Source organism: Trichinella spiralis (assembly GCF_000181795.1).
Source record: "Trichinella spiralis strain ISS 195 chromosome Unknown Scfld9, whole genome shotgun sequence".
Lineage (NCBI taxonomy): Eukaryota > Metazoa > Nematoda > Enoplea > Trichinellida > Trichinellidae > Trichinella > Trichinella spiralis.
In genome coordinates this window covers 6,971,255-6,981,828 of record NW_003526948.1, presented here as the reverse complement: position 1 = coordinate 6,981,828, position 10,574 = coordinate 6,971,255, and the positions used below count along the sequence as shown (strand labels likewise).

Below are 10,574 nucleotides of genomic sequence, written 5' to 3'. Positions count from 1 at the left end.
TTTTAATATAAATAATTATTTAATTTGCTTAATAATATGTTTATTATTTATTAAGATTTAGTTTTTTATGAAATAAAATGTATTTTTAAAAACTTTTGTAGTTAACCATTAATTTTTATACTTGGAACTGAAGTAAATTGTTGTTCTGTATATGTAATTTTGTATAAATATATACATGCGTGCATAAATATATGAAGAAATAAATTAATAAAGAATATCAGTTTTTATTCAAGTTTAACATTTAACACAGTAGAATTTTAATTTACAAATTGTTTATATTTCACATACTAGTACATTGTATACGGTTGTATAGTTTAATGTTCGCCCTTCGGGCTTTCGTAATTATATTGAGAAGGAATAGTGATTAAGCATTTATAAACGCTACAGAGCTGCGACTTGGAAATTGGACAATCCTGATTGGGTAGGCCGTTTGAGACTTTTGTCTATAGGAAAAAAAGTTATTTTGAAGCTTGAAGACAAAACGTCTGGTGATTATAAGCATTACGTTACATGCCATTGAAGGTATGATTGATATGTTTGTAGGAGATCTGTTTGCAGAATGCCCGATCGAAAGTTACCCTAGCCCTGCTTATGAGTCGGTTATTGATTCGAGTCGCTATTTTGTCATTCGACTTCAAGATCCAACCGGTAAACACTTTATAGCACTTTTTAGAAATGTAAGTTATCTGTTTAAAATTAGTTTTGCTTTATTTAAGGCAGTTTATTTTTGAAAATTATTCTTGTAGTAATCTCTGTTGTTCGACTGTTTTTTATTAATATTTTCTTTAATCTATTTATATTGTTATGTCACTTTTCTATTATTCTGTTATATTATATTTATCCAACTGTTATTTTAGTTTCTGAATAATGCTTTTCAATTAAGCATTTTGCCATACTGTAGACGAGCACTTGTTCATTGTTAAAGCAGTTTACCATGTGAACAAGTTCAAATATTGCGTTGATCCATATTTTCTTTTCCTGTTTTTTATTTCGCGTTTTTTTATGATCAAAGTGTAGTTTAATATATATTTTTTTATTCATTTGAATTAGTTAGTTGTTAAATTATTTATTCGTGTTTTTATTTTACAGTTTTTAGTTGAATTGAAAGCATAGTTTAATTTGTTACACTTTCTTTCAGGTAGAACAGCACAAATTGGTTTAGGATTTGCGGACAGAGGTGATGCATTTGATTTGACTGTTGCTTTACGTGATCATTTTAGGTGTTCATTATTTATTGTTACAGTTATTTGGTGATTTTATATAATCTTTATTTTAGGCACGAAGAAATTGCAGATGAAATTAAGAAAGAAGAGTTGGCTGAAAGTAATAAGCCAAAACTCGATTTAGGCTTTAAAGAAGGTGAAACGATCACCATAAACATTGGAGTAAGTTGCTGTTATGTTTGATGATCATTTTTAACGAAGAAGACATAGAGGAATATAGAAAGAAAGGAATGAAGGAATATTTTTGAAATTGATTTGGAATTTTGTAGAAAAAAACTGCTGTGAATTCGGATATGCGGAATCGTCCAAAATCTTCAGCTTTGCAACATGACACTGTACCTATTCTTTTACCGCCTCCGCCTGGACATGTTCAGAAAGTGCGACCAAAAATAGGTTTATTTTTGTATTTATTTCACTCTTTTCTTGTTCTTTCTGTGTTTAGCGTTGTCGTTTGCTTTTTAGAACTCAAACAAGAAACTGATACAATGGAAAAGTGTATTTCAGCCCCTGTACAAGAACCGACCAACGATTGTAATTGAAAATGATGTAAGAGTTACATTTAAATTCAAATTTCATTTTGTTTGATGTTTTATTTTACTTCAAAATTATGCAAATAATTTAACTGTTACAACGTAAATTTATTTAGATTGTGTATGCGTATTGTGATTCGTAATTTTAGGAATTTACGACACTACTTATGAGAAAGTCATTGCAATTTGGAAATTACATTATTTTGATATCATCATCATCATCATCATCATGTTGTGTTGGTTGAAGCAGTTTTTAATTAATTTTAAATGTTTACGGTGTCTGGTTGTGGCAGCACTTATTGTATTGCAGCAAATGCTAGAAGTTTTTTTTGTTCTCTTTTTCTTATATTTTACATGAGACGCAGAGCGCAGTTGCCTTTGTAAGTGATGTCAACAGTCTCAAAATGAACATATTTTCTTGTATTAACTGTTTTCTGCCATGCATCGATAATGGACAGTGGATATTTTTGTGGAATGGAAATTCTGTTTTTACAATTTCTCTTCAACGTGCGTATACATGAGTGACAAAAACAGAGTTGCTTTAAAAAGAACTTATTATAATCATATGTCATATTTGAAAGCAACGATCTTTGTATATGTTGTAACTTTTATCGTTTTCAAGAAAGATTCAATATTGTTTTCAAAAATTTTGCATATACAGTAAAGTCTCAAGAGAAACCAACCGACAGCAGTGGTTTGCTGCTTGCTTGTTTGTCGATAGTGTATATTTTGTACACTGCGATTGTTCGTTTACTTTGATGTCATTTGGTTTGTTTGGTTAATTTGCATTTGTAGTTGAAGTTTTGTTTGCATTTTGTAGAACAGAATGCCCGGAGATGCACTTCGCGCAGGGGCACGATTGAGAAAGGATGCGGCTCGTTTAGCTCGCGATCCAGTTCCTTACGTTAAAGCCATGCCTTTGCCGAGTAACATCCTTGAATGGCATTATTTGCTCCAAGGTCCGGAAGATTCACCGTACGCTGGTAGTAACTGTTGTTTGTTTTAATTTTGTTCAATGCATTTGATGATTGTTCCTATTTTTTCATCTGTTCAGGTGGTTTTTATCATGGAAAATTGATATTTCCATCTGATTATCCATTCAAACCGCCAAGCATATACATCATCACTCCAAATGGTCGCTTCAAGCCGAACACTCGGCTCTGTTTGTCAATCAGTGATTTTCATCCGGATACGTGGAACCCTACGTGGTCAGTTAGTACAATTCTCACCGGCTTGTTGAGCTTTATGGTAAACTGCATATTTATTTATTTTCAACTGGTGTTCCGAGTGAACGTTTGGTTGATTTTATTCAATTTTTTTCATCTAGCTGGAAAGCACTCCGACATATGGCAGCATTGTGACTACAGATGAAGCGGTAATTTGCCTATTTTATATTTTTTTTTTTGTGAGAATTTTTCTCCATTCAAGATAATAATAAGCATTTAGTGGATGAATTTATTTCATTTCGTTTTGTTTTTTTTTTATTATAGAAACAAAAGCTTGCTCGTCGAAGCATTCTGTACAATTTGCAATCTGCAGTTGTTCGCGACCTGTTTCCCGAAGAATATGAAGTATAAAATATATTTATTTATCATCACTTGATCCAACAATTGAGAACGAATTATTATTTATTATAAAGACAATGAAAATGTTAGCCGGTGACGATGCTCTAGAACCAATAGAAGACGACAGCGATGATGATGTACTACTTTATGTTTGTTTTGCTTTTTGATACATGAAATATATATATGTATATATTGGTGCATGAAGTTGTCATTTTATATTTTATGCTTTAGGAAATGAAGAAGCTGACAATGCAGCAGAGGAGTATTCCGAACGCAGTCATGTCTTACACTTTGTTTGCTTGTTGCTTCGTGATGTTCATTTACATTGCCCGTTACGTTCTGCAAAACAGCGCATAGCTGATCGTCATTTCATCTGATTCTTGATCATTCATTTTGCTGATCTGAACGCCAACTTTATCCATCCTCCTTCCTCTTAGTATTTTATTATTATTTAAAAATTTATCCATTGGAAAAAGTGCCTGTTTGTTGAATTTTGTCTTTTCAAGCGACAGCATTTCTTCACTCTGCATTCATTTTTCCACGACGTATATATATATAGAGTTGCATATTTTTCTTCTTTTATTTAATTTATTTAAACAGTTTTCTTTGTAATGCATTTTATTAATCACTGCTGCCATAATTTTTTAGGTAAATTTTTTTTCATAGTTATTTTTTTAATATTACCACTTTCCACTGAGCATGCGCTTAAGATGTACAGATATATGTGTATTTGTATTTGTATGTGTATGCATACACAACGGGATCCATCTTCCTTGCGTTATTATTATTTGAAAATTTGTCCAGTGGAAAAGTGCCTGTACGTTGAATTTTGTCTTTTCAAGCGACAACATTTCCCTCTGCATTCATTTTTCGACGACATACATAGATTTCCATGTATTTTTCTTTTATTTAATTTATTTAAAAAATTTTCTTTGTAATATATATTTTACTGATTATTGCAATCGGTTTTTTATGTGAAAATGTTTTCAATTATTTTTTTTACTTTTACAACTTTCCGCTGAGCATCCGTCCAAGATGTACAGATACGTGTGTATTTGTATTTGTATGCGTATGCATACACAACGTGATCCATCTTCCTCGTGTTATTATTATTTGAAAATTTGTCCAGTGAAAAAGTGCCTGTACGTTGAATTTTTCCTTTTCAGACGGCAACATTTCAGTATGCATTCTTTTTCGACGACGTATGTAAATTTGCATGTATTTCTTTTCTTTTCTTTTATTTAATGTATTAAAAAATTTTCTTTGTAATGCATTTCATTGATTACTGCAATCAGTTTTTTATCGTTGTTTTTTTCTAACATTGTTTTTTTAATTATTACAACTTTTTACTGAGCATGCGTCCAAGATGTGCAGATATGTGTTTATTTATATTTGTATGTATTTGCATTTACACAACATGATCCATCCTTCTTGTAGTATTATTATTTGAAAATTTGTCCAGTGAAAAAGTGCCTGTGCGTTGAATTTTTCCTTTTCAAACGACAACATTTCAGTATGCATTCTTTTTCGACGGCGTATATAAATTTGCATGTATTTCTTTTCTTTTCTTTTATTTAATTTATTAAAAAATTGCTTTTTAACATATTGCATTGATTTCCGCAATCAGTTTTGTATATGAAAAATTTTTTCGTCGATATCTTTTTGCCGAGCTCCGCTGAGAATCCGTCCAAGATGTACAGATATATATATATATATATATATATATATTTGTACTTGTTTGTATTTATATTTATTTGTATACTTATAGACGTTTTATTTACTTTGATATTCTAAATTTTATGCGGAGAGAATTGGTTTTTTATTTCTTGGAGATAATGACATATACGTATATATATGTATATGTGAATGAATGAAGGAATAAATAAATAAATATTTATTTATTTATTTATGTTGTCTCTGTTTGTGTTTATGATGTTTATGCGACTCACATTTTTGTTTTTTTTCTCACGTAGAATATAATAAATTTGCATAAAATTTTACACAGATTGTTAAGAAGAAAGAAATGTTGCTGTTGTTGTTAAATATTTCAAGTCGACGACGTTGTTTGTTTGTGATTTGGTGATGAATGGGATGAAGATGTTATATTTGTTCTTCAGTTGATGAAAACAGTGTTGAACAATTGTAATTTGGTATATTTGACGTTGAAATGCAGCCAGAGGACGGATTTTGCAATTTTTGAAGCAAATCCTCCACCGGGGCTGCTTTTCAGAATTGCTATTTGCAAAAGTGAACGCGTTTTGGCGCCGGCTTTGCCCATACACGAAAAAGTGAAATTCCACGATCCAGAGCATCATCCCGATTTTGGAAGGTAGAAATACAAATGACCAATGAATGTGAATTATTATTTCTGTTAATTCTGTTTATTTTTCATGCCTACGTCGATATTCTCGTGTCCAGTTGGCGCTGGTTGTTCCAGTCGGGAAATTTGCATTTTGGACAACTTCAGCCAAAATCACTTTGCAAAAATGATTATGCAAATTAATGTTGTTGTTTTTTTGCCACAGTGGAAGGAGAGGAATAGAAAATAGCAACGCCAGTTGTTTGTTGCGGTGTGCTTTATTTATTTTTGGACGAGATGGACGAATCGGATGCTGGTGATTTGTTGTTGTCCAATGGGAAATTTTCATCACCCAAAGAGATCATCTTATTCACGTTGATTGCGCACAGTTCGGTTCTGTTGCGCAGTTCGATTCTTTTGTCCATGGCGGCATCATCATCAACGTCACCTCATCGCCACTATTTCTTTTTACTTTGCAAGCATAATTTATGGTAATTTCTGTTGTTTGTTTATTTGTTTATTTGTTGACGTTGTTAAATCAACAACGTAGGCTTCGATTCTTGGTCGATTATTGTTGCTTGATCTTGCCGACCGTGTTGGCCGTTTCAATATTCCGAGATTCGATCGGCTCACTGTTGGTCTGCATGCTGACCGTCAGCTTGGCTCTGCTTTACGTTGGCAATGTCGGCTCGACGGCATTAGTGCCGGCCGGACGCGTGCAACTGCTGCTCTCTGGCCAATTCTCCGACCACCATTCGGTGACCATCACATATTTTCGGTCAGTAGTGAATTGATTTATTTTTTTTTCTTTTAATTTAAAAATTATTATTAATATTTTTTCAGTTCTTATGTTTTTGTCGCGACGTCTGTTTGTATATTGGCGGTCGATTTTGGTACATTTCCGAAACGGTTCTGCAAAACTGAACAGTTCGGTTACAGTCTGATGGACGTCGGCGTTGGCATGTTCACCTTCGCCAACGGTCTGGTGTCGCCGGTCGCGAGAATGCGAACGCCGAAGTATGTGTTCGTTTGTGTTTGCAAATGAAATATATGGAAATTTTTTTTGCATCCAATTATGGTATTCTGGTAATTTCTACTTGAAGATTGTGCAAAGAGTTGAAAAATGCCATGCTGCTTGCGACGATCGGCTTGGCCAGGTTGGTTTTCGTCCGCTGGTCGGGCTATGCGGTCAATGAAACTGAATACGGGGCCGATTGGAATTTCTTCTTCACCTTGGCGTCATTGAAGGTCTGTATCCTGCAGCCACGCATTGTCCATGCTAATAATATTCATCTGTTCGTTCGCTTCACGTTGCAGATTACTGTCGAATTGGTGGTGGTCGTCTGTGTGCTGCCGGTCGGCTGTACTCTTGCGGTGGCAGCGTTGCTCGCCGTCGGCTACGAATTTGCGCTTCAATTTGCCGGCTTGGAAGTGTATCTGTTGGAAGCGTTCTCCACTCGACGCCGCACTTTCTTCAGTCTCAACCGTGAAGGCTTGCATTCATTGTTCGGATACGCGTCGTTGTATTTGGTCGGCGTGCACGTCGGTCGTCTGCTGTTCAACTTTCGGTATGTATACTGACGGATGTCGGGAAAGGGCCTTTTTCCACTGAAAACAGCTTTTTTCACAAGCAGTCAACAACTGAACGAGCGGAACAGTATTGCCGGCTGGTCAATTTTGAAAATGATCAAGTTGCTCATTTTCTGTGCTGCTTTCGCATTTGCATGTTATCATTGCAGTTGGTTACCTTCACGTCGTCTGGCCAACGCTTCGTATGTAATTTGGATGGTAATCGGTGCTCAACTGCTGCTCATTGACTTGCTGTACTGACTTAATTGTTTCAGTGCTTTTTGTGCATTTTCGACACGTTGTCCATTTTTGTTCTGGTCTTCATCGTCCAATGCTTGTATATGAGCATACCAGCCCTGTGCAGAAGTAATACATGCTTTTTCTGTTGTTTGAAAAATTCTCTTCTATTTCTTCTGTTCACAGATCAAAGTGATGTCGAATGGAATTGGATTTTCGGCAGCTGCTTGTGGACGTCGATCAACAAGCACGGCTTGTTGTACTTTTTGTTGTCGAACGTGATCACAGGCTTGGTGAATATGACCGTCGAGACCAAAACGTTCAACGCCAGCGCGTCGTTGGTCATTTTGGTCACTTATTCATTTCTCAGCTCTCTGCCGTTTGCCCTTCCGCCTACTGGGTATGTTGTTTCACCGACCGTTTCTGAACCGGTGCGGTGAAAAACCTATATTTACCGTAATTTTGCATAGTTGCATTGGAAAATTAATTATTAATATTTCGAAATTTCAATTCAGTTTTATTATTTTAATAATTCAATTGCATCAATTTTAGATAAATATTATATTGATTGAAAAAAGTGATCATCTAGCTGATGGATGATGTTCGATTCAGTTGTTGGCAATTTGAATTGAAATGAAAATTTGCTTTTGTTTTAGCGTGATGTTGGCCAAATGTTAACGAACTTTAAACTTCCTTCCACTGTGTGTGTGTATGTGTGTATGTTCGTTGGAACATCTGCTGAACAGATGAAATAGATTAATTTTCAATGTTGTTTATTTATCTGATACAAATTGCTTAATGATCAACGTGATAAATAGGTACGTTATATTCACATGCATGTTGTATATGTACATAATTTGTAAATGTATGTGTGCGTGTGTGTATCTGTACAGATTTGTAATATCCTAGCGGAGAAGTAAACTTTAAAATTAACAATGATCATTGTTTACAATAATAGCACTTTGTTCTATTTAAATCAGATCTATATATATATATATATATATATTCATTATTTTTCTACTTAAAATGAACAGAAAATTGAACCTGTCCTGTCGTTTCCAAGGCAATAATCCAAACAGACCGCTAAGAAGTGATTAACAATGGTAGTAGTAGCCTGAAAATGGCATGCTCAACAAATGAAATATAGAATAATAAATGGGCAGTTCTTTTATTCATGTCAAATCACGCGGTATTTGTGCTGCTATCGAGAGAAAGAGAGAAAAAAGAAAATTTTCCATTTATCGAGCAATCACAATTTCAAAAAAGAAATTTTTTTCAACTTTTTAAATATAGATTTTTCATTATTTCAATGCAAAACAATTTATTCGAATTTTTTTGATGAGAAGTTTAATTGAGAATTTGCATACAATTCAACAAACCAAATTGACAAAGATTGATTGACTGCGACAATAATCGAACGATAAAGAAAATAACAAAAATGGAAAAAAAATCATTTACAAATTATCATTATTTTTCTGTCATTTGATGATAATCAAGTTATACTTTTGACAAGCTGTCATCAATAGAAACTGACTTTGACGGTATTATTAATAATAGAATAGAATAGAATGGAAAAAAGTTAACTTTTCCTTTTCTAATCATAAATTACACAATCACATAAATGAATATGCAACAAGAAGAAGAATTTGCATGTGCAACGAAAGTGATATAAGTTTTTGTCCTTAATTATGCTCAATTGAAGAACTGAACTGATAAATGATGATGCATAAAAATACTGTAAAAAAGTGTTTATTTTAAATTGTGACGACGATATTTTAGATGACTGAGCGTGCTCGATTTTGTGGATGTCGTCATCAACAAGCAGAAAGTGGTGACGCACGCCGTTGCGAACGAACATTTTCACATGAGAAAAGCATGTGTTTCGCTTGATGTAAGCATTGTTAGTGTTGGTTGTTTGAAAAATAAATTTAAATAAAGCAACATTTTTTACACTTGAGCAAAAGTTTCATTGAACATTTGAATATCGATTCACAATTTATTTTATTCTATTCACGCTGCAGTTGTGTACATACAGCTGGAGATGTGTGAGAAAATGTGCTTCGTATTGTGATAGTTGCTTAGAATTATTGTGCATAACTATTGGACTGAAAATGTTGAATATCGTACGATTCTTCTCCTGTCCAGTAACAATTGCTTCTTCAGCTTTTCGGTACAGTGTGAACATTGGCCACGCCCATGAATTCTCGTCTGACTGGTTGTTATTGATCGCATTTTGTAATTTTCCTCCCCACCCCAACTTGCAGACGTTGTTGTTCTCGAACCCAAATGCCGCATCTTGGCCACATTGCTGGCTGACAAGTAAAATTACATTCATTTGCAATTCTTCTTCAACAGTTAGCATCAAAAAATTCTTTCTACAAATTTTATTTTCTATTGATTTTAATAACAAAGAAATATACAAAAATGTCTCATCATCATCATCATCATCATCATCAAATAAGCATGTTCGTTTATAAAATGAGCAACGGAAACATCGACGTTATTGATGTGCGTAATTTTGTTCTGTTTGCTTTGAATGTGAATTTGTTTGAATAATTTGAATAACAGTTCACTGCGTCGATTGTGTAGCACAACATCGATGAAGTGGCGTGCGACACGTTCGAGACGAATCTTCCATTATGAATATTTTTTTGATTTTTCTTGTCTTATTAAAAAATTTTACTTTTCATCAAAATTGACCATCCATGCTGACATTTACTATTTATGGTGTTTGTTTGTTTTTGTTTAGCGAATGAAAGCTTGTTGCTAAACTTGATTCCATTGTTTGTACGATTGAATACGGAAGATAAGCTGTACAGAGTGTGTGTGTGAGAGAGAGAAAGAGACAGAAAAACCAATCAATTTGAAGGTAATCAATTTATCAATAATATTTTTTTTGTTTTTTTTTCGTTGTAATGTTCATTTTCAATATCTGATACTTTAAGTACTTATTATAATTAAAAAACTAAATTTATCTGTAATTTAAAATAAAACAAACTTTGATGTGGAAGGAGAATCTATAGAGATTGTGTAAAATTGAGAACAACACATTTTTACTTATTCTTTCTATCTTTATCATCAAATGACACAAATAATATGAATATTACTGAATTGTTGTTCATTTTTTTGTTGTTCTTTTTTTTCATTGCAC

At 33.5% G+C, this 10,574-nt stretch overlaps 2 protein-coding genes across 2 annotated transcripts; one reads left to right on the top strand and one right to left on the bottom strand.

The window, feature by feature from the left end:
• Positions 1-524: 524 nt before the first annotated feature.
• On the top strand, positions 525-8,023 carry Tsp_10309 (sodium/potassium-transporting ATPase subunit beta-1-interacting protein 3). Its single transcript, XM_003372504.1, has 14 exons — positions 525-648; positions 1,139-1,220; positions 1,277-1,385; positions 1,493-1,600; positions 1,686-1,769; positions 2,574-2,736; positions 2,808-2,965; positions 3,244-3,324; positions 3,393-3,467; positions 5,436-5,647; positions 6,721-7,185; positions 7,357-7,405; positions 7,462-7,854; positions 7,976-8,023. Exons 1-14 carry the CDS (start codon positions 525-527, stop codon positions 8,021-8,023), a joined length of 2,151 nt encoding a protein of 716 aa, XP_003372552.1.
• A 1,092-nt stretch (positions 8,024-9,115) lies between these two features.
• Positions 9,116-9,785, bottom strand: Tsp_10308 (hypothetical protein). The gene is made up of 2 exons (XM_003372503.1): positions 9,457-9,785; positions 9,116-9,158 (listed from the first exon to the last, which is right to left on the bottom strand). Exons 1-2 carry the CDS (start codon positions 9,783-9,785, stop codon positions 9,116-9,118), a joined length of 372 nt encoding a protein of 123 aa, XP_003372551.1.
• Positions 9,786-10,574: the final 789 nt, after the last annotated feature.

Coding starts and splice junctions, on each gene's coding strand:
- Tsp_10309 (XM_003372504.1), top strand. CDS start 525: ATGATTGATATGTTTGTAGGAGATCTGTTTGCAGAATGCCCGATCGAA. Junction 1,601..1,685: donor CGCCTGGACATGTTCAGAAA/GTGCGACCAAAA, acceptor TTTGCTTTTTAG/AACTCAAACAAGAAACTGAT. Junction 7,855..7,975: donor CACCGACCGTTTCTGAACCG/GTGCGGTGAAAA, acceptor CATCAATTTTAG/ATAAATATTATATTGATTGA.
- Tsp_10308 (XM_003372503.1), bottom strand. CDS start 9,785: ATGCTAACTGTTGAAGAAGAATTGCAAATGAATGTAATTTTACTTGTC. Junction 9,159..9,456: donor TTTCTCACACATCTCCAGCT/GTATGTACACAA, acceptor ACTTTTTTACAG/TATTTTTATGCATCATCATT.